Below are 23569 nucleotides of genomic sequence, written 5' to 3'. Positions count from 1 at the left end.
GCTTATCTCCCCTAGCGCACGACTAAGAGAGGTCCTGAGGACTTGCCACCAATTAGCACAGGGCCCTGGGGAACAGGGGGGACAGCGATGATTACACTGAAGTTAATATCTCTCCCCTCATCCCTGTGTCACTTCATAGCCATTAGCCAATAACAAGTGTTATAGGCTGGGGAAGTTGGAGAGAACTTTAGGTAAGTTGCTTGGTAACAGTGTGGGTCATTTTCTTCATAGTATTGAAGGTAATTGCATGTCAACATGTAAAGGTCCTATGACAATTTCCGATGGTCAATAACGTGTATTGAATGATTGTGTTCCTTATGAAATGTAAATAACACTCTGACGTCTCCCGTGAAAGCTGTAAACAACAGCTGTGACACCATACACCTCTGGAGCAGACTGTCCATTTCGCTGGGGTTAAACTGTGGGATTGAACACAAACACACACACACACACACCCACACAACCCCCGTTATACCTCATAAAAGCCCCAACATACACCTACAGATCCATCTCAGCCCATCCCTCAGGATCAGCTCTGTGTGTGGATGAAGGAAACCAGCATACTAACATCAGTCACTTCACCCCCTCTACCGCTCATGTTGACGGTCACCTAAAACCATCGCCTGGAACCAATGGCTGTGTGGACCGTGATCTGATGAATGAGTCAGAGGAGACGTTGTGCGTATAGCAGCCGCTTCCAGAACATTCACCGGGTTGTTGTAGTGAAAGAGTAGGTGTTGTCATGGACTATCACGGTTTAATAAAGGTTAGCCAGACGAGTGAGAGAGGACACACACTACACACACACACATCAGTGCCTCTGATGAAACTGCAATAAAGTCAAATGGCGTGACTCCATAACCTGGGGGGGGGGTGATATTAGTGGAAATGGGCTGGAAGGGGGGGTACATGTTGCACGCGCGTGTGTGTACTTCAGGCGTGTGTGTGGGTGGGGGCTTATAGAGGGATGATGCCAGCTAATTAAATTACATCTGCTCAAATTGAAGAGGCTCAGGAGAGGAGGAGCGAGACGGAGAGAGAAACAGAGAGAGAAAAAGAGAGAGCGAGGGAGTGAATAAAAGCGGAGGAGGAGAGGAGGAGAGCAGGGTATTAGCCAGGAGACGGAGCTAATGATCCAAGGTCGTGTTTATCTCTTTATGGGACTGGGAACGCTGAGAGGGAGCGCTGGGAACACCGTGGCTCTGGGAGCAGATGGGGTCTGAAGACAGGCCCGGAATATTCCAAATTCTGCTGGTGAATCAAAGACAAAATAGGAGATTCTTTCTGATTTTCTCTCAGTTTGTGTCTTTGAGGAGAGCAGGCTGATGAGAAAGACCTGTGTTTTATTTAGATTGAGTGACTGTAGCTGCTAGAAAACACTCCTGGTAATGGGTCCCTCTGCTCTGGCTGAACCACTGTCAAGCTCCAGCTACAGACGAGCGTGGAGGCTACACCCACTCACACACCACACACCACACACCACACACCACACACCACACACCACACACCACACACCACACACCACACACCACACACCCCCACAGTCTTCTACGGCTTCTGATAGCCGACGGTGTCACTCCCTATATCCAACACCTCATCCTACTGTCTCTCTCACACCATTTCTCTCCCCAAATGGCGTTGCTTCCCTCTCTGTCCTCCTCCCCCTCCTCTTCATCTCTCCAGATGGTAGGTGTGCTGTGTGTCTCTGTTTAACCCACCAGGCTAGCTAATTTAACACTAATGAACTACTTTGTCTCCCAGCCAGTACAGACGATGACCGCTGACCTCTGTGGCCAGCCAATCAGATGACACAGCTGGAAAGGACAAACCCCTCTGATCCCGCCCCTCCCACTGAGCTACACTGGAACTACTCTGTCAATAAGGAGCTTGATACCAGACCGATGTACCATTTCTTATGCCAGAAATGTGTATTGACCTCCAGTGTATTAGGAACAGTATGGTGCACCATTCACTATGTCACGCTGTTTCCACTCAGTTATTGTATTCAAAATGAGCTACACTAATAACACTGAACCAGCCTTTAATCCTAATGGTGACACAGTGTCACTGTGCTATTTATAATGATGCAACAATGGCCGACAATTCATACTGCACTGCAACATTATTCATCCCTAGTCTTGGTATCACCAATAGGAAGCCATACTCACATTGAGCTACTTTCTACTGCTCAGAATAACATTCATTGTGCAGTAAAGATTCTGTCAGGTGTGGAGTGTATCCACCTGGGTGTTTGGAGGAGACCCCACACTCAGGTGGAAATCAGACCTCTATAATTGGATTCCAGATTATAAATGTGCTCACCATTACACCACTTAGACCAGCTGCTCACCAGAGACAAATGCTGACTCTCCTCAGTCTACTGACTCTTCGCTGATGAAGCTTGGGGCCAACTGTCCAAATTACACCATTTACTGATCAGGGCAGCAATCTGAGCAAGACAGGCAAGTTAATGAACAATTAGCTCATCTCTGCCTGTTCTGTGTTGTATTAATTGGATTACGCACACCTTGACTGACCACAACAAAGCAGCTAATTGCTAACAAAATTGAGCAACAGTAGTGGGTAGCTAGCCTGTCTGTCAAGAGATGTTCTAAGTAGAGGCAGGCAGTGTGTGTGTTTGTCTGTGTGTGGCAGGCAGGGAGCTTAAACTCACAGTCTGATACAATCACACACAAACAAATGTTTATATTTTATTTTAATCCACAAATTACATTTCAAAGGTCTTGGCTACAAGGACACTTAAGGATACAAACAGCACCTTCTTCTCCACACAGCTAGTGTCACGACTTCCGCCGAAGTCGGCTCCTCTCCTTGTTCGGGCGGCGATGGACGTCACCGGCTTTCTAGCCATCACCACTACATTTTTCGTATAACCATTTGTCTTGTCTTGTTTCCATACACACCTGGTTTTCATTTCCCCAATTAAGCTACTTGTATTTAACCCTCTGTTTCCCATCATGTTTTGTGTGTAATTGTTTCATGTTATGTGGTGTTAGTTTATGCGCTTTACTTTTATGTTCCGTTTTTTGAGCACGTTTGATTTATGTAGTTCTCTCATTTTTTGGAACTATAATAAAAGTGTGCCTGTTCATTACACTGTGCTCTCCTGCACCTGACTTCGCCTCCAATACACCATTGACAGATAGGCTGTCCTAACATCTAAAACAGAGCCGTACTTCAACAGTTGCTTTGCTCCAGTCTTGGGCAGACCTGCAATCTGAAGGTCACAAACACACACACAGCTCTGAACACAACATCAGCACTCAGTGCTATATAAAAAATGGAATAGGCACTCATACACACTCTCCCCTAGATAGAGCAGCTACACGAAAACCAGTGTGGATTAATAAAAGAAGGAAGGGTCACGACCTTCTACGAGGTGGATGAGATTGGCTCAGTAAATCCTGCTGCTGCTGTCAGTCAAGCGGCTACATTTGTTCACTGCAAATTTGAACAAACTCCCTCGCTTCTTCTCTCTGTCTCTCCCCCTCCCCCCCTCCCTTTCTCTCCCCAATTTCTCCAACTCCATGTGGAATTGAACACAGCACAGAGTACACACTCACACACACGCGCTCACACACGCAAAAAATATTGCTGCTCTGTGCTCTCTTTTTCACCTCAATTTCCCACCTCTCAGTCAGAGCCAGTGTGGCGTGGTCTGAGGAGAGAATGGGGTGGTAGGTGCCTGCATGCCGCCATGACACTGTCCAAAACTCTAGGGTGTGCTGCCACTCAAACACACACATGGATTAGCATTCTAGATGTAGCCTAATGTACCCTAGCCTAGCCTACAGCCAACCCTTTCTAATGGGTTGACAGGCTAACCTGAGGTGCAATCAACTTGGCAAACATATGCTAACGCTGGTAATTTTGGCAAACATTCGCTAACAGTCTTTTACACAGTCGACCTGTTGTTAGCCAGCTAGCATTAGTTCTGCTGTTCACTGATCTCTCTTCAGCACTCTCTCCAGAAGAACACGAGTCGGTGTCTTGGCACATCGCCAGCCAAATATGTACAGTGCCTTGCAAAAGTATTCACCCCCTTGGCATTCTTCCTATTTTGTTGCATTAAAACCTGTCATTTAAATTGCTTTTTATTTGGATTTCATGTAATAGACATACACAAAATAGTCCAAATTGGTGAAGTGAAATGAAAAAACTTGTTCCACAAAATGTATAAAAAATGTAAATGGAAAAGTGGTGCGTGCATATGTATTCACCCCCTTTGCTATGGAGCCCCTAAATAAGATCTGGTGCAACCAATTACCTTCAGAAGTCACATAATTAGTTAAATAAAGTCCACCTGTGTGCAATCTAAGTGTCACCTGATCTGTCACATGATCTCAGTAGATATACACCTGTTCTGAAAGGCCCCAGAGTCTGCAACACCACTAAACAAGGGGCACCATGAAGAACAAAGGAGCTCTACAAACAGATCCGGTACATAGTTGTGGAGAAGTATAGATCAGGGTTGGGTTATAAAAAAATATCTGAAACTTTGAACATGCCACGGAGCACCATTTAATCCATTATTTAAAAAAGGAAAGAATATGGCACCACAGCAAACCTGCCAAGAGAGGACCACCCACCAAAACTCACAGACCAGGCAAGGAGGGCATTAATCAGAGAGGCAACAAAGAGACCAAAAATAACCCTGAAGGAGCTGCAAAGCTCCACAGTGGAGATTGGAGTATCTGTCCATAGGACCACTTTAAGCCGTACACTCCACAGAGTTGGGCTTTACGGAAGAATGTCCAGAAAAAAGCCATTGCTTAAAGAGAACAATAAGCAAACACATTTGGTGTTCGCCAAAAGGAGACTCCCCAAACATATGGAAGAAGGTACTCTGGTTAGATGAGACTAAAATTGAACTTTTTGGCAACCAAGGAAAACGCTGTCTGGCGCAAACCCAACACCTCTCATCACCCCGAAAACATCATCCCCACAGTGGCAGCATCATGCTGTGTGGATGTTTTTCATCGGCAGGAACCGGGAAACTGGTCAGAATTGAAGGAATGATGGATGGTGCTAAATACAGGGAAATCCTTGAGGGAAACCTGTTTCAGTCTTCAAGAGATTTGAGACTGGGACGGGGGTTCACCTTCCATCAGGACAATGATTCTAAGCATACTGCTAAAGCAACACTTGAGTGGTTTAAGGAGAATCATTTAAATGTCTTGGAATGGCCTAGTCAAAGCCCAGACCTCAATCCAATTGAGAATCTGTGGTATGACTTAAAGATTGCTGTAACACCAGCGGAACCCATCCAACTTGAAGGAGCTGGAGCAGTTTTGCCTAGAAGAATGGGCAAAAATCCCAGGGTCTAGACGTGCCAAGAGACTTGCAGCTGTAATTGCTGCAAAAGGTGGGTCTACAAAGTATTGACTTTGGGGGGGGGATAGTTATGCATGCTCAAGTTTTCCATTTTTTTGTCTTGTTTCTTGTTTGTTTCACTCCCAAAAATATTTTGCATTTTCAAAGTCGTAGGCATGTTGTGTAAATCAAATGATACAAACCCCCAAAAAATCTATTTTAATTCCAGGTTGTAAGGAAACAAAATAGGAAAAATGCCAAGGGGGGTGCATACTTTCGCAAGCCACTGTATGTATATGAGAGACAGACTCTGCCCATCAAAAATATGCAGATCAGTCTCTGTTCCCATGATCGCTCTCTCTCTGGGAGGGAGCTGAAGAGAGAGGGAGGGAGAGAGACACGGATAATCGTTTCTGAATCCAGGCTGTTTTCAATTAGGACCTGTGATTCGGGGGGAGCAATGCGTTGAACAGAGACCAACAATTCAATCATTTGAATAATTCATTGTGAATGTTTAATGCATTTAAACGACTACAAACACCGTGTTCGCCCACTTTGGACACATCGCACTGACCCAAAGTGGGCCCTTTCCAACAAAAACAAACGCAATATGTTGCCACTCTGTCTGTGTGTGTGTGTGTGTGTGTGTGTGTGTGTGTGTGTGTGTGTGTGTGTGTGTGTGTGTGTGTGTGTGTGTGTGTGTGTGTGTGTGTGTGTGTGTGTGCAAAATGAAAAGAGAGAACGAACACAAAGGGAGAGACCATTAACTCCTATTGTACAGAGCCACTTTTTAAGTCAATCATGTAAGGTGGTTGAGTGGTTCTATGGCTAATACCTCATCAGAACAGAGAGCAAGGACTGTTCCCCCTGTTCTATACAACGCTGTAATCCACAGAATTCAGGCTCCTGAATCCCTCTCTGTATTTACTGTATGAATGGCTGACACACACACACACACACACACACACACACACACACACACACACACACACACACACACACACACACACACACACACACACACACACACACACACACACACACACACACACACACACAATCACAGTTAAGGCACCCAGCAGAGAGATGACCCGGTTCTTTCAGGTCTCTCTTTGTCCAGACATGCCAATCTAGGCTAGGAGATGAAATGAAAAGAGTGAGGAAGAAAGAAAGAACGAGAGAGAGAGAGAGAGAGCGAGAGAGAGAGAGACAGAGAACATGAGCAAGAGAAGGTGAAAAGGGGGGAGTGGACACAGAGATGTTTAAATGGGAGCAACTGTCGAGGGCTGAATAGTGTTCTTGAATATGTGAGCTGTTATCAGTCAAAAAGAACACAGGAGGAGAGAATGCAAGTAACAAGTGAATGGGGCTGTATGTGGGTTAGACACAGGAAAGGGAGAGAGGGAGGGAGATGAGAGGGGTGAGGAGGTTTATAATGGGGAAGGGGGAGTAGATTGAGGAATAGATTGGGGAGAGAAGAGGGTGAGGTAGAGGGGAAGGAGGAGGTAGAGAAGGGATGAGGGAAAGTATATAATGGGGGTTTAAGAATAGGTGGAAGAGATAATGGGACAGATCTGAGAGGAAGAACGAGAGAAGGGGATATAGAGGAATAAGGGGGAGGAGGTAGAGAGGAGATCAGGCCATGAGGTTAGGGGAGGAGGTAGAGAGGAGATCAGGCCAGGGGGTCTGGGGAGGAGGAAGAGAGGAGATCAGGCCATGGGGTTAGAGGAGGAGGTAGAGAGGAGATCAGGCCAGGGGTGTCTGGGGAGAAGGTAGAGAGGAGATCAGGCCATGGGGTTAGGGGAGGAGGTAGAGAAGAGATCAGGCCATGGGTGTCTGGGGAGGAGGTAGAGAAGAGATCAGGCCAGGGGGTTTGAGGAGGAGGTAGAGAAGAGATCAGGCCAGGGGGTTAGAGGAGGAGGTAGAGAAGAGATCAGGCCAGGCCAGGAGGTTATAGGAGGAGGTAGAGAAGAGATCAGGCCAGGGGGTTTGAGGAGGAGGTAGAGAAGAGATCAGGCCAGGGGGTTAGAGGAGGAGGTAGAGAAGAGATCAGGCCAGGCCAGGAGGTTAGAGGAGGAGGTAGAGAGGAGATCAGGCCATGGGTGTCTGGGGAGGAGGTAGAGAGGAGATCAGGCCTTGGGTGTCTGGGGTGGAGGTCGAGAAGAGATCAGGCCAGGGGGTCTGGGGAGGAGGAAGAGAGGAGATCAGGCCATGGGTGTCTGGGGAGGAGGTAGACAGGAGATCAGGCCATGGGTGTCTGGGGAGGAGGTTGAGAGGAGATCAGGCCTTGGGTGACTGGGGAGGAGGTAGAAAGGAGATCAGGCCAGGGCAGGGGGTTAGGTGAGGAGGTAGAGAGGAGATCAGTCCTTGGGTGTCTGGGGAGGAGGTAGAGAGGAGATCAGGCCAGGCCAGGGGGTTAGGTGAGGAGGTAGAGAGGAGATCAGGCCTTGGGTGTCTGGGGAGGAGGTAGAGAGGAGATCAGGCCATGGGTGTCTAGGGAGGAGGAAGAGAGGAGATCAGGCCATGGGTGTCTGGGGAGGAGGGAGAGAGGAGATCAGGCCATGGGGTTAGAGGAGGAGGTAGAGAAGAGATCAGGCCAGGGGGTTAGAGGAGGAGGTAGAGAAGAGATCAGGCCAGGGGGTTAGAGGAGGAGGTAGAGAAGAGATCAGGCCAGGGGGTTAGAGGAGGAGGTAGAGAAGAGATCGGGCCATGGGGTTAGAGGAGGAGGTAGAGAGGAGATCAGGCCATGGGGTTAGAGGAGGAGGTAGAGAAGAGATCATGCCATGGGTGTCTGGGGAGGAAGAAGAGAGGAGATCAGGCCATGGGGTTAGAGGAGGAGGTAGAGAGGAGATCAGGCCATGGGGTTAGAGGAGGAGGGAGAGAAGAGATCAGGCCAGGGGGTCTGGGGAGGAGGTAGAGAAGAGATCAGGCCATGGGTGTCTGGGGAGGAGGTAGAGAGGAGATCAGGCCATGGGTGTCTAGGGAGGAGGTAGAGAGGAGATCAGGACATGGGTGTCTGGGGAGGAGGTAGAGAGGAGATCAGGCCATGGGTGTCTGGGGAGGAGGTAGAGAGGAGATCAGGCCATGGGTGTCTGGGGAGGAGGGAGAGAGGAGATCAGGCCAGGGGGTCTGGGGAGGAGGGAGAGAGGAGATCAGGCCAGGGTGTCTGGGGAGGAGGGAGAGAGGAGATCAGGCCAGGGTGTCTGGGGAGGAGGTAGAGAGGAGATCAGGCCATGGGTGTCTGGGGAGGAGGGAGAGAGGAGATCAGGCCAGGGGGTCTGGGTCTGGTACGATACTTAATTTCTTCTCCTGGATTAGAATTCTGGCTGGTAAAAATAGGAGGGCTATTTTTATCCGCCTTTCCCCTCTTCCTCTCCCCTCATCCCCTCATCTCTGAACAGTATTAATTACATTCCGTCCATTTATCCTAATAATACCGTTATTAATGCCTTCATTAAAAGAGCCTGCTGCACTCACTGCCTCTATGCTCTGAGCCACGGTGCTAGGGGCCACAGACACATGTAACGTACATACGAATGTACGCCAACACACACTTGTATTATCAGACAGACACACAAACATGTACGCATGCTGCCACCCAGCCCAGCAGGGTACACAATCACACTGTGGAGCATCAGGGGGAGAAAAGAGAGAGCAACAGGATCTTCAATTATACTGTTCTTGTGAAGGTTGTTATTTTAGAAAGAAGAAGGAAAACAATGTGAAGGAGGATGAGAGAGAGAGGAGGAGGGATAGTGGGAGACATAATAGGACAATGGAGACAAGAAAATAAGTGTGTGTGTGTGTGTGTGTGTGTGTGTGTGTGTGTGTGTGTGTGTGTGTGTGTGTGTGTGTGTGTGTGTGTGTGTGTGTGTGTGTGTGTGTGTGTGTGTGTGTGTGTGTGTGTGTGTGTGTGTCAGTGGAGGCTCCTCAGAGGAGGAAGGGTTGGACCCTTCAAGACAGTGAATTACATACAAATAAAGATAGTGAAACAAATAAAAGTAGTGAAACATTTTAAAAAAGTTAAAAAGTTAACTTTTTATTTAAAACTATACTAAATATATTCACATGTCACCAAGTACATGATTAAAACACACTGTTTTGCAATGAATGTCTACAGTAGCCTCAGCAGCACTCTGTAGGGTAGCACCATGGTGTAGCCGGAGGACAGCTAGCTTCCATCCTCCTCTGTGTATATTAATTTCAACACAAAACCTCATGGCTCATGGTTCTCACCCCATTCCATAGACTTCCATAGTAACTGTAAGTGTAGTGGCGATTCCCTTTGAAAAGCCACTGGCACAGGAGAGAGCTGTCCATAACACGTCCACAAGAATCAGCTTTCCAAACATTACTCTTTTTGGGTGCGTTCCCATTTATAGTGCATATAAAATATAAATAACTCCAAAACACATATTCCTATAGAAAAGATTCTATAAGCTGTATCTGTGATACAGTAACAACTGTATGCCCTCTCCTCACCCTTCCGGGTCACCTGTGCTACATATCATATATACACATGTGACCAGCGACCCATTACCTCAACATATTATTATTTTTTTAACCTTTATTTAAACTAGGCAAGTCAGTTAGGAACAAATTCTTGTTTATGGGACTCCCAATCACAGCCAGGTGTGATTCAGCTTGGATTTGAACCAGGGACTGTAGGGTCGCCGCTAGCACTGAGAAGCAGTGCCTTAGACCGCTGCGCCACTCGAGTGCCCTCTAGTGTACCAAACAAATAAAAATAACCCTTTACAGACATCAAATACACAACACATAAACAGGCCAAAATGGCTCCTACACACCGGCCCCTAATTGTTATCTGACTTAGGCAAGAAACAATTATACAAATGCAAACAAGGAGCCAACAAGGTGTTTGTATTTGTGTCTTCATGGAGGGATGATCTGCAGGACCAGAGGTTGCTAGCACTTAGCAGCTCAGCCTATAACAAGGTCAGCTATGTAGTAGCTTAGCCCCAGCTCAGCCTATAACAAGGTCAGCTCTGTAGTAGCTTAGCCCCAGCTCAGCCTATAACAAGGTCAGCTCTGTAGTAGCTTAGCCCCAGCTCAGCCTATAACAAGGTCAGCTCTGTAGTAGCTTAGCCCCAGCTCAGCCTATAACAAGGTCAGCTCTGTAGTAGCTTAGCCCCAGTTCAGCCTATAACAAGGTCAGCTCTGTAGTAGTTTATCCCCAGCTCAGCCTATAACAAGGTCAGCTCTGTAGTAGTTTAGCCCCAGCTCAGCCTATAACAAGGTCAGCTACTTAGTAGCTTGACGGGTTGTCCAAGGCAGCATCCTGTAGCACCCAGTTTGCCATTCCTGCTTGTCTCACATGTAGACGAGGTGGGCAGTAACAGCAAGGCAGCCAATCTGTCCTGGGTTTTCACCACCGTCTCCTAAGTGACCGCCAGCAACCCACACCAATTGGGTCACACTGGTGTGGGGTCCATCTCTAACACTGTCGTCATCAGCAGGGGCGATGGTCTGTGGAGCATCGCTGCCAATCAGCAAACAACGCCGGCCCCAATATGACCCTGCTGTACAAAGGCAGACTGACGCTGTTTCACACAGTTCACAATATGAGTATTTTTTTCATTATTTTCATATCTGTCGATTTCTTAAAATGTTCTGCGAATATCTACAGTGATCATTTAACAGAGCAGTTTACAACCCATCTTTATCTCACGCAGCCCATTCAACAGAATGTGGGTTCAATGGCATAAAGTCACTCTTTGCCTTTTCACCAATGCTAAATTAATCCAGAGCCCAATACTCTGTTCTAATGTTCATAAATGAAGCATCAACATATTGGATAGAATTTCCCTGTGAAACACTGACTCCAATTGTTATTCCACTACAAAATTTTCAAAACAATGTTCAACTTGCATCGCGAAGCACAGGAGCGAAGCACACATAGCAATGTCCTTTGATGAGCAATGGCGCAGGAGATTTGGCTCTTGGATTCTTCTCGTTTCTGCGGGAAATGTTTGCCACAATCCTTGTTCTTTGTCGTAGGCACAGCACGAAGGATTCCAATAATCCGACATGCTGCAAGCAATGAGCAAAGTTCTTACTTGTGTAGTGACGATTCCCTGTGAAAAGCCACTGGCACAGGAAAGGGCTGTCCATAACACGTCCACAAACATCAGCTTTCCAAACGTTACTCTTTTGGGTGAAGTTCCCATTTATTGCGTATATAAATAGCTCCAAAACACATATTCCAACAGAAAAGGTGCAGAGAGATGCATTCTATAAGCTGTATCTGTGATATGGTAACAACTTATGCCCTCTGCTCTCACCTGGGCTAACCCTTCCTGGTCACCTGTGCTACCTATATATACACACGTGACCAGTGACCCATGACACCAACATATAGTGCCCTCTGGTGTACAAAACAAGTAAAAATAACCATTGACAGACAACATGTACACAACACATAATGTATGTTGACTATGAAGGTAGCTAATATAGTAACAATGATAATGGCTGTGTATAGTAGTGATGGACATTCCGAGTCTTTTCCGTGAGCCAGTTCATTTGGCTCCATTCACATAAAAGAGAAGTGTCATTTGGCTCCATTCATGTGACAGAGCCGTCTCATTTGGTTCCATTCACGTAAAAGAGAAGTGTCATTTGGCTCCATTCCCATAAAAGAGAAGTCTCATTTGGCTCCATTCCCATAAAAGAGAAGTCTCATTTGGCTCCATTCCCATAAAAGAGAAGTCTCATTTGGCTCCATTCACGTAAAAGAGAAGTCTCATTTGGCTCCATTCACGTAAAAGAGAAGTCTCATTTGGCTCCATTCCCATAAAAGAGAAGTCTCATTTGGCTCCATTCCCATAAAAGAGAAGTCTCATTTGGCTCCATTCACGTAAAAGAGCCGTCTCATTTGTGTCCATTCACATAAAAGAGAAGTCTCATTTGGCTCCATTCCCATAAAAGAGCCATCTCATTTGGCTCCATTCATGTACAAGAGCCATCTTGACTCCCAAACAGCTCTTCGTTCTAAATGCTTGGAAATCAATAGACTACCGTTATGTCCGATCATGAAAGGCGGCAAATGATTTGATGGACTGCAAAAAAATACTTTTTCGCCCTGAAAAAATCAGCGTGGACCATTTTTTAAAAACGTATTTGCAGTAAAAGGTTGTATTGAGCTCAAAAAGCAGTAGTAGCTGTATGCAAATCACAGAGCCAAATATATGGCCTGGCTTGTCGTCGGTGTTCCAATTCATCCCAAAGGGGTTCGATGGGGTTGAGGTCGATCTCGACAAACCATTTTCAGTATGGACCACACTTTGTGCACAGAGGCATTGTCATGCTTAAACAGGAAAGGGCCTTCCCCAAACTGTTGCCACAAAGTTGGAAGTACAGAATTGTCTAGAATGTCATTGTATGCTGTAGCATTAAGATTTCCCTTCAATGTAACTAAGGTAAAAAACAGCCCCAGACCATTATTCCTCCTCTACCAAACTTTACAGTTGGCACTATGCATTCGGGCAGGTAGCGTTCTTCTGGCATACGCCAAACTCAGATTTGTCCATCGGACTGCCAGAGGGTGATGCGTGATTCATCACTCCAGAGAACGTGTTTCCACTGCTCCAGAGTCCAATGGAGGCAAGCTTTACCCCACTCCAGCCGACGCTTGGCATTGCGCATGGTGATCTTAGACTTGTGTGAGGCTGCTCGGCCATGGAAACCCATTTTCATGAAGCTGCCAACAAACAGTTATTGTGCTGACGTTGCTTCCAGAGGCAGTTTCAAACTCAGTAGTGAGCGTTGCAACCGAGAACAGATGATTTTTACGCGCTACGCGCTTCAGCACTCAGTGGTCCCGTTCTGTAAGCTTGTGTGACCTACCACTTTGTGGTTGAGCCATTGTTGCTCCTAGAAGTTTTCACTTCACAATAACAGCACTTACAGTTGACCGCGGCAGCTCTAGCAAGGCAGAAATTTGACAAACTGACTTGTTGGAAAGGTGGCATCCTATGGTGGTGCCACGTTGAAAGTTACTGAGTCATTCTACTGACAATGTTTGTTTATGGAGATTGTGTGATCACGCTCTCCGTAGCCGATGTGAACAGATCAACAGTCACAAGGCCTCAGGGCCAGACGGATTACCAGGACGTGTACTTTGAGCATGCGCTGACCAACTGGCAAGTGTCTTCACTGACATTTTCAGCCTGTCCCTGACTGAGTCTGTAGTACCAACATGTTTCAAGCAGACCACCATAGTCCTGCCTAAATGGCTACCGACCCGTAGCACTCACATCTGTAGCCATGAAGTGCTTTGAAAGGCTGGTCATGACTCACATCAACACCATTGTCCCAGAAACCCTTGACCCACTCCAATTTGCATACCGCCCCAACAGATCCACAGATGATGCAATCTCTATTGCACTTCACACTGCCCTTTCCCACCTGGACAAAAGGAACACCTATGTGAGAATGCTATTCATTGACTACAGCTCAGCGTTCAACACCATAGTGTCCTCAAAGATCATCAATAAGCTAAGGACCCTGGGACTAAACACCTCCCTCTGCAACTAGATCCTGGATTTCCTGACGGGCCGCCCCCAGGTGGTAAGGGTAGGGAACAACACATCCGCCAAGCTGATCCTCAACACAGGGGCCCCTCAGGGGTGCGTGCTCAGTCCCCTCCTGTACTCCCTGTTCACTCATGACTGCATGGCCAGGCACGACTCCAACACCATCATCAAGTTTGCCGATGACACAACAGTGGTAGGCCTGATCACCGACAACAATGAGGCAGCCTATAGGGAGGAGGTCAGAGACCTGGTCGTGTGGTGCCAGGACATTAACCTCTCCCTCAACATGATCAAGACAAATGAGATGATTGTGGACTACAGGAAAAGGAGGACAGAGCACGCCCCCATTCTCATCGACGAGGCTGTAGTAGAACAGGTTGAGAGCTTCAAGTTCATTGGTGTCCACATCACCAACAAACTATCATGGTCCAAACACACTAAGACAGTCGTGAAGAGGGCACGACAACGCCTATTCCCCCTCAGGAGACTGAAAAGATTTGGCATGGGTCCTCAGATCCTCAAAAGTTTCTTCAGCTGCACCATCGAGAGCATCCTGACTGGTTGCGTCACTGCCTGGTATGGCAACTGCTCGGCCTCCGACCACAAGACACTACAGAGGGTAGTGCATATGGCCCAGTACATCACTGGGGCCAAGCTTCCTGCCATCCAGGACCTCTTTACCGGGCAGTGTCAGAGGAAGGCCCTAAAAATTGTCAAAGACTCCAGCCACCCTAGTCATAGACTGTTCTCTCTGCTACCGCATGGCAAGCGGTACCGGAGAGCCAAGTCTAGGTCCAAGAGGCTTCTTAACAGCTTCTACCCCAAGCCATAAGACTCCTGAACAGCTAATCAAAGGGCTGCCCAGAACTCTTTTACGCTGCTGCTACTCTCTGTTTATAATCTATGCATAGTCACTTTAACTCTACCTACATGTACATATTACCTCAATTACCTCAGCTAACCGGTGCCCCCGCACATTGACTCTGTACCGGTACCCCCTGTATATAGTCTCGCTATTGTTATTTAACTTCTGCTGTTTAATTATTTGTTACTTTTATTTTCTGTTTTGTACTTATTACTTATTTTTAAAAAGCATTGTTGGATAAGCATTTGTAAGTAAGCATTTCACTGTAAGGTCCACAACTGTTGTATTTGGAGCACGTGACAAATACAATTTGGTTTGGTTTGATTGCCACTGGTGTATGTGTGGGTGTGTGTGGGTGTGTGTGTGTAGGCCGTAATGGTCCAGTTAGTGCTGCTGGTCCAGATGGTCTGAAGGAGGACAGCAAACAGCATGGACCACTTATCACCATGTGGCCTAACACGACACACACACGCACACACACACACACACACACACACACACACACACACACACACACACACACACACACACACAACTGTGAGAAACCAACAACACTAACACCAAATCACTCTTCTATTTCTCCATCTCTTCTTCACTCTGTCATTCATTACCTGTTTATCTCTGCGTCCATTCTCTCAATCGTCCTCTATTTCTCTCTTTCAACATCTTTCTAATTCTTTTCCCTCCCTTCATTTATCCATCCTTTTCTCCCTCCACCAATCTGTATGGTTTCAGTAATAACCAGTATGGATTCACATCCTGTTGAACAGACAAGGCACACAAAGCACCATTCTAAGCACTAATTATACTCTCTCTCTCTCTCTCTCTCTCTCTTTCTCCCTCTTTTTCCCTCCTTCCCTCGCTCTGTCTTTCAATGACTTAGGCCTTTTCCGATTCATTTCATGTTCAACCATGTTTCCTGCCAATGATATGTCCTCCCACATTGTAGAACTAGTCAGGGTTGACTTTTTCCATCTATAATAAGTGCAACCTAGCTGCATTGCATTAGTAGCCGATTGTTCATACCAGGATAGGGATAAATGAGGTGTTCTTGCAGTTCCTAGCTCTTTGCTTCCACCTAAAGGCCGTTTGGAGAACTTCTACCATGGAAACAGGTGGGTTAGTATGAGTGGCTACATAGGTCTATGATAGAGCCAAAGTGTACAATTCTACCAATCAGAACACTTTTTGCATAACCTGAGTTCTAACGCCTGAACCCAACATTCTTATTGATATGCAAACATTGAGAATCGTTTACAATACGGCCTTTACAATATTTTATCCCAGTGAGAGAGAGAGAGAGAGAGAGAGAGAGAAAGAGAGAGAGAGAAAGAGAGAGAGAAGGGGGACAGAGAGAGAGAGAGAGAGAGAGAGAGAGAGAGAGAGAGAGAGAGAGAGAGAGAGAGAGAGAGATTGATGCTTCTAGGCCTGTATGCTTACCATGCTTTTTCACAGGGCCTTAATAATTTAGCCCAGCCTGCCATACAGTGCCATACAGAGCCTCCCCAATGCCCAGGAGCCCTTCCCATTTCATATCCCGTGCAGAAAAAGAATAAATTCCACTCACTATAAATGATATATGAGGCATGAATTGAAATCAGGGCCTTTTCCATTACAGGGATTGTGCAGGGTATCTCCCTCTGTGTTTACTGCACAGTTCTGGGGGTCTGAATAGAGTGACAGCAGAAGAGACAGAGACAAATGTGTGTCAGAAAGAAGCAGTAGGGAAAGTATGTGTGTGTGTGTGTGTGTGTGTGTGTGTGTGTGTGTGTGTGTGTGTGTGTGTGTGTGTGTGTGTGTGTGTGTGTGTGTGTGTGTGTGTGTGTGTGTGTGTGTGTGTGTGTGTGTGTGTGTGTGTGTGTGTGTGAACCTGCAGGTTTCGCCTGCCTGCTGTTGTGTTGACACAGTGTTGGCGGTAGATGAAAAGGTATGAAATGTGTCTGATCACAGTTCCCCATCTCTGTTGTCACTATGGGACTTTCACATTAAAACTCCGGTGATTGCATTTTGTGATAGCAACACCCATTCCACTTCCACTCGCTGTCACAGCAGAGGATGTGTGACAAAGGGAGACCATCAGCACTCGGACGGAACACAGATGAAAAAAAAACTCCCCATGCACACACGCACACACACACACACACACACACACACAGAGGACACAGCTCATAGATTCCAGATCTCTGGAGGCAAGGCTCACTGCTCTCTGGCTCTCCAGAGAGGCACCAGCTCTCTTTGTGTGTGGAGGCTTTCGTTCTGCTCTTCAGTTCATTACATTCAACCAATAAAACAACTGCATCATTAGGGAGTCAACCAATCAACTAATGAATCACCCAATGAATTGATCAAAGTTGATCGTACCACTGGACTATGGCTGAAACCAACACACAGGGTGGTGCTGCACAGTGTAACAACACACCATACAGTAAAGCAACGCAGTTTAGTGCAGTTCAAAACATTGTGCAACGTACTAAACATGACTCAGGCTGTGATATCATTGACAGTGCAGGGTAATAGTCCTGAACGCAGCTCCCTTACTGCCTGCCTCTGGCCCAGCTGAAGGTTTAACTCCCACTGGTCTGTAATGACAACGTGATTACACTGGAACAGGGGGTCCATTAGAGTCCCACAGTGGTAATATTGCCCTCAGGCAGAGAGGGGACATTCCTGTAGTCAGATTATTTAGGGAGGAAGTACAGGAAAAAGCTCTGTATGATGCTACACTTTTCCTAAGGTCCATAAGGAAATCAGGTAACACTTTACATTGTGGTTTATTTTACCTCAGTGATTCCCAACCCTGGTCCTCCAGTAACCCCAACTGTACACATTCATATTGTAACCCTGGACAAACACACCTGATTCGACTGTGTTTATCCAGGGCTACAACAAAACTGTGTACTGTTGGGGTTACTGGAGGACCAGGGTTGGGAATCACTGTTTTAACTGAGTGATTTCACCAACCATCTGTAATAGCCCATTATCACCAGCAAGTAGCACTGTTGTACAGATATACAAAATGCTAAAATGCTAATATAACAATGCATGCCATTTAGCGGGCGCATTTATCCAACATCACTTACAGTCATGTGTGCTTACATTACACGTATGGGTGGTCCTGGGAATTGAACCCACTACTCTGGCGTTACAAGCACAATGCTCTACCAATTGAGCTACAAAGGACCACCTTTGGTTACAACTAAATATACTAAATTGCAAAAATTAAAATAAAATAAAAAATACACCCACACAAACACACACTTTAAATTAAGACAAAAGACAACACATTTTTGCTTTTCAATGGTAAGTCAGCAGGTAAACGTTTTATTATGCCTGCACATCCTTGCAAAACAGAAGGTTAGTATATCAAACAATTAAGAGTTTTTATCTGTTCATTTTCTTACATATAAAATCACTATAAAATGTCACTATGATACTGTTCCACTGTAATATCTCTCTGTGGACTTCTTAATTAAACATTCACACGATAAACCGATTGCTACGCCATACCCTCTTCCTCAGTACAAAATTCTTGGCCAACCACATCTCTGTGTCCATGGTTACACCCGTAATGACAAAGGACGGCCCGGTATGAGGGAGAATACTTTCTAAAATCGACAGAAATCTTCTCCTTTGAAACAATATAAGACAATTTTCTGTCAAAGAAAATAAAAGGACTGAATAAATAAAGGTAAATAACTCCTCTCTGTCTGTCAGTGACCCAGACAGTGACGTCACAGCCATCTTCCCTCATGTAAGGCAGCCATTTTGACCAGGCCAGTACAGGCAGTGTGGGACACCATTGGGGGACTAGCTAAAAAGCACATGGTAGTGACTGCATACTGTGTTTGTGCTCTGAAAATACTAGCATAGGCTGATACAGACAGAAAACATGATTTGACCTCTTTTTACATTCTCTCACATTGAAAGTAAACAGCAACAGGATGGCTAGTTGGTGGGGCGGCGCAGACATAGGATGATTGGCACCTCAGATTTTGTGATGTCGCCTGGATGAGTTATCAGAGAAATGTGGTACAATGCATGATGGGTAACTTACTCCCCCCCGGACAGACGGAAAAAGTCTTTGCATCTTTAGTGTGTCTGTGGGGGTGTTGCACGAGTCCATTCTGGGATACAGCAGGGGGTTGTACAGGGGATGGATGAGTCCATTTTAGGGGACGGTGACATGGAAGGGGCTGCCGGGGACATTTTCATCCCCCCATTTGACAATGAGGATGTAGTTGCCCTGTTCTTTGACGGTGTAGGTGACGTTGTACATCCTGTTGCCCAGGTGTTTAACGTAGACCTCTTCACACGGGGTCTTGGGTCCGTGTACCCCCACCATCAACATGTTAGTTCCTATAAGGGAAGCAATACGGCAACATTAAGTATTTGTGTGAGTGTATCTGCGTGTGTATACTTTGTATGTGGGTGCATTTGTACACGTGTCTGTCTGCGTGTGTGTCTGCGTGTGTATGACCATCGCCTCTTACCTGCTTTGCTGCAGTCCACTGTGAAGGTGTTCTTCTGCTCTACAAAGGCCGTTGATAGGCCGGCGCCCCGGGAGACCACCTTACTGGCATCCGAAGAGAACTTAGGGCCATAGGCCACGCCCATCGACGACGACGACGACAACGACTTGGTTACTGTCTCCACAAGTACGGACGAAGTTTCATGTAGACTGTGACCACCAGAGAGACGAGCACCTAGAGAGAGAGAGAGAGAGAGAGCAAGAGAGAGAGAGAGAGAGAGAGAGAGAGAGAGAGAGAGAGAGAAGGGAGAGAGAGAGAGAGAAGGGAGAGAGAGAGAGAGAAGGGAGAGAGAGAGAGAGAGAAGGGAGAGAGAGGGAGAGAGAGAGAGACTTTGACTTTTTGTCTTTCTTTACTGAAGCATTCTTATTTCATTTCAAACTCGCCACCCACCCGCCCCCCCCCCCCCAAATAAAAAACCAAAATATATCCTGTACTGCATACATGTACCATACTCACCTTTCCATCTCCCACATGATACAATTCACCATACACAAAAACAATACCCACTACTACAACCGTATATCCAAAACATCTTCCCCAGCAATGCAGACAGCCCCCCCAACACACCATATCTCCTCAAACATCTCCACACATTTTATCATTTTATAGAACTCAAACTCAACCCTAAGGCGCGCAGAGACCATCCCATTAAACAGTAGTAAAGGGTCTGTTATCCCCCCACCTTTGACCCTGTTTCTCTGCCTGAGCAAACAGAAAATTCAACAACACACATTTTGCTTTCTCCTTACTCGAATACCTGTATCCCATTGTTTATACATCCCAACAGCAAAAACCACCCCCAACCTCTCACACAGACATTCCAACAGAGACATTAATGGCATTAACCTGGTGCACACAGAAAACACATGAATCACAGTTTCTTTCATTTGACAGAAAGGACACCCCTGCCCAATTCCCGGATCAACCCGTGCCAACCAGCTGTTAGTGGCCAGGGCTCCATGAAGAACCCTCCACTGGAGGTCCCCTGACCTCTTTGGTACTGGGGGTTTGTAGAGCGCCCTCCATCTAAACCCCACCATACTCTCCACCCCACATACCCCCTGCCACTGATGTGCCTTCACTCCTGTTAGGCTTCTAATGTTCCTAACCTTAACGCAGAGGTTGTAGAGGGCTTTACCTCCCACCCCCTCAAACTCCCCCAGGCTCGGAGTGTTAAAATCTAACAAGTCCTCCAGACCCCCTTGCCAGTCTCCAGTCTCTGCCGTCACCTGCAGTGGCGGAAACATTGGTGGCCCCTCTCCCTTTGGCCTCTCAAACACCCCCCTTACCTGCTCAGACAGTGCCTCCTGGACCTCCTCCAGGAATCTCTCCAGCAGCCTAAGAGACGTTATTCCTGTTTGTTGAGCCAAGACCTCCGGGGTTTTCCACCCCTCCTCTCCCAGCATTCTCAGGTCACCTAGCCTTTGTACACCCCCTGCCATCAGTTGCCTCTGCAGGGTGGCAGACTGAACCGATCTCAAAGGGATGGCTGGGTTGTGGAAAATAGGCTCCTCCCACACCCACTGCCCAGGCTCCACACCCCCTTCTCGTGTGGGCCTTAATAGCTGCCAGGTCCTCAGCACCGCAGAGTAAAACTCTGAGAGACCTGCTGTACTCAGCCTCTCCAGCTTCATGAGGAACAGCTGCCGGTCCAACCCTAATCCGCCAGCTCTCCTCAGCAGCGCGCATGCTGGTTCCCTCCAGCCAACATCAGTATGGTACAGCAGTCTCTGCACCGCCTTTAGCCGGAAAGCAGCCATCCTGCTCTCCAGTTCCACCAGGCCCTGTCCTCCTTCGTGGACGGTCATGTACAACACTGCTGCCTTCAGCCAGTGATGTCCCGACCAAAAGAAGTCCACCAGCTTGCGTTGCAGGTCTGCAAGCAGACCGGCGGGGGGGTTGAGGACAGCCAGTTTATGCCACAAGGAAGATGCCACCAGGTTGTTAATTATCAGCACCCTCCCTCTATATGACACTTGAGATAGGAGCCACCTCCACCTGGCTAGTCTTGACACCACTGCCTGTGACAGCTCCTCCCAGTTCTTCCTGACCCACCTCTCCGAGCCCAGGTACACCCCCAACACTTTAAGCCCTTCACAACCCCACTGCAAACCCCCTGGAAGGAGAGGAGGGGCCCTATCCCCCCATGCCCCACATAACAGAGCTTTGCTCTTTCCCCAGTTTACCTTAGCTGATGAAGCTCCCTCGTACACCTTCAGACTGGTCTCTAGTTCCTGCATATCTTGCCCATCCCTGACCATCACAGAAACATCATCTGCATATGCTGAGACTGCTATTCCTGTCACCACACCCATGCCTGTCCAGCACACTCCCTGCAGTCTCCTGCGTAGCAGTCCTAAAAAAGGCTCAATGGCTAGTGTGTATAGCTGCCCAGATAGAGGGCATCCTTGTCTAATGCCCCGTCTCACCCAGACTGGCCTACTGAGCCCCCCTCCCACCTTAACCATACATGACGCCCCAGCATACAACAGCTTCACACAGGTCACAAAACTCTTCCCAAACCCAAACACAGACATCACATTAAACAGATACTCATGATCCACTCTATCAAAAGCCTTCTCTTGATCTAAAGAGACCAGTCCAAAGTTCACATTAGAACCTCTCGACAAGTCCAACATGTCCCTAATCAAGAACAAGTTGTCCGTGATTGAGCGTCCCGGTACACAATATGTCTGGTCCTTGTGTATTATAGAGTCCAGATGGGACTTCAGTCTGTTAGAGAGGACCTTGGCAAAAATCTTGTAGTCCGCACAGAGTAATGCCACAGGCCTCCAGTTCTTAAGTTCACACAAGTCCCCTTTTTTGGGCAGGAGAGTCAGAGCCGCCCGACGGCAGCTCATCGGCAACTCTCCTACCCCGACGCATTCACGCAAGACGCAAAAGAAGTCCTGTCCAATTGTTCCCCAGAATTTTTTGTAAAACTCCACTGGGAGTCCATCGACCCCCGGTGCACGACCGGGGGACATCTGGGTTACGGCCTCTGCCAGTTCATGTGACAACAGAGGAATGTCCATTTCATCCCTCTGTGCCCGAGAGAGCTTAGGGAGTCCTGCGAACAAGACCTGAGCACACATAGGATCACACATTTCTGCCCTATACAATTCAGTATAAAACTCCACAGTCCGCTCCCGCATCTCCCCCACCACAGAGGTCACCCGCCCATCAGAGAGCCGTAAACAATGCATACCCTTGGCTTCACTGCTCTGTCTTTCCAAACCAAAGAAGAAGGAGCTGGGAGCATCCATCTCCTTGAGCATGGAGAACCTAGCTCTTACAAGTGCTCCCTTTGCTTTAACCTGGAAAAAACTGCCCAGGTCCCTACGTAATTCGGCTAAATTAGCCTGGAGGCCTACATTGCCTTGCCCCACCATCTCTACCTCCATCTCACTAATACACCGCTCTAGTTCCCCCAATACTCTCCTAGCCTCTGAGGATGAGAGAGCTGTGTACTGTTGACAGAAAAGCCGAATTTGCACTTTCCCCACATCCCACCATTGACTCAGAGACTCATATTCCTCTCTTCGCTGCCCCCACCTTTCCCAAAAAGTCTGGAAACCTGAGCAAAAAGTGGCATCTTGTAAGAGCTTTACATTGAACTTCCAATGAGATGCCTGCCGCGGCCCTGGTGAAATAGACAGCCGAGCCATGGTTATGTGGTGATCCGAAAACCCCACTGGGAGAATGGTAGCGCCCAGCAGCCTATTGCTCTGATTCCTGGACATGTAAAAACGATCAAGTCGGACTGCACTCACCCTAGCCCCAAAGACCTTCACCCATGTATACTGTCTTGTGTTTGGATGTTTAGTTCTCCAAACATCCACTAGGTCGAACTGGTTAATGATGTCCCCTAACACTCCCACTGACACTGAATGAGGCTCTTCCCCATTTCTGTCTTTTGTCAAATCCATTGTACAGTTCCAGTCACCTCCGATCACTTTTTTTCATTTTTTTTTTTTTCATTTTTCACCAGCGTCTCCTCAGGCGCTACTTGTGAGAGTTCCTGTCTAAGACTCCCAAATAGAACCCCTCTTTCTCTCCCTGTGTTAGGCGCATACACATTTATAAAAACAAAGCCCATGCTGTTAATTTCTGCTTTAACAACAAGCAACCTGCCCTTACACACCTCCTTTGAGGAGCAAATTTTTACAGACAGACCCGGTGCAAAAAGGACTGCCACCCCTGCACTAAGATTTGTCCCATGGCTCAACACACTTGCCCCTTTCCACCAGAGCCCCCAATCAACTTCATTCACCACATCACTATGTGTC

The 23569-nt window shown here is 47.2% G+C and overlaps 1 protein-coding gene across 1 annotated transcript in view; it reads right to left on the bottom strand.

Moving 5' to 3' along the window:
• Positions 1 to 18045: 18045 nt before the first annotated feature.
• Positions 18046 to 23569, bottom strand: part of LOC120032010 (filamin-A-like) — a 43820-nt gene continuing 38296 nt past the window's right edge. The window contains exons 37-38 of the mRNA XM_038977917.1: positions 19242 to 19454; positions 18046 to 19107 (exon numbers count right to left, since the gene is read on the bottom strand). Of these exons, the coding sequence (XP_038833845.1) occupies positions 18920 to 19107; positions 19242 to 19454 (401 nt within the window). The 3' untranslated portion in view covers positions 18046 to 18919. The remainder of the gene's footprint in view (positions 19108 to 19241; positions 19455 to 23569) is intronic.

The sequence above is a fragment of the Salvelinus namaycush genome, chromosome 38 (assembly GCF_016432855.1).
Source record: "Salvelinus namaycush isolate Seneca chromosome 38, SaNama_1.0, whole genome shotgun sequence".
NCBI lineage: Eukaryota > Metazoa > Chordata > Actinopteri > Salmoniformes > Salmonidae > Salvelinus > Salvelinus namaycush.
This window is presented reverse-complemented; position numbering and strand designations above follow the sequence as displayed.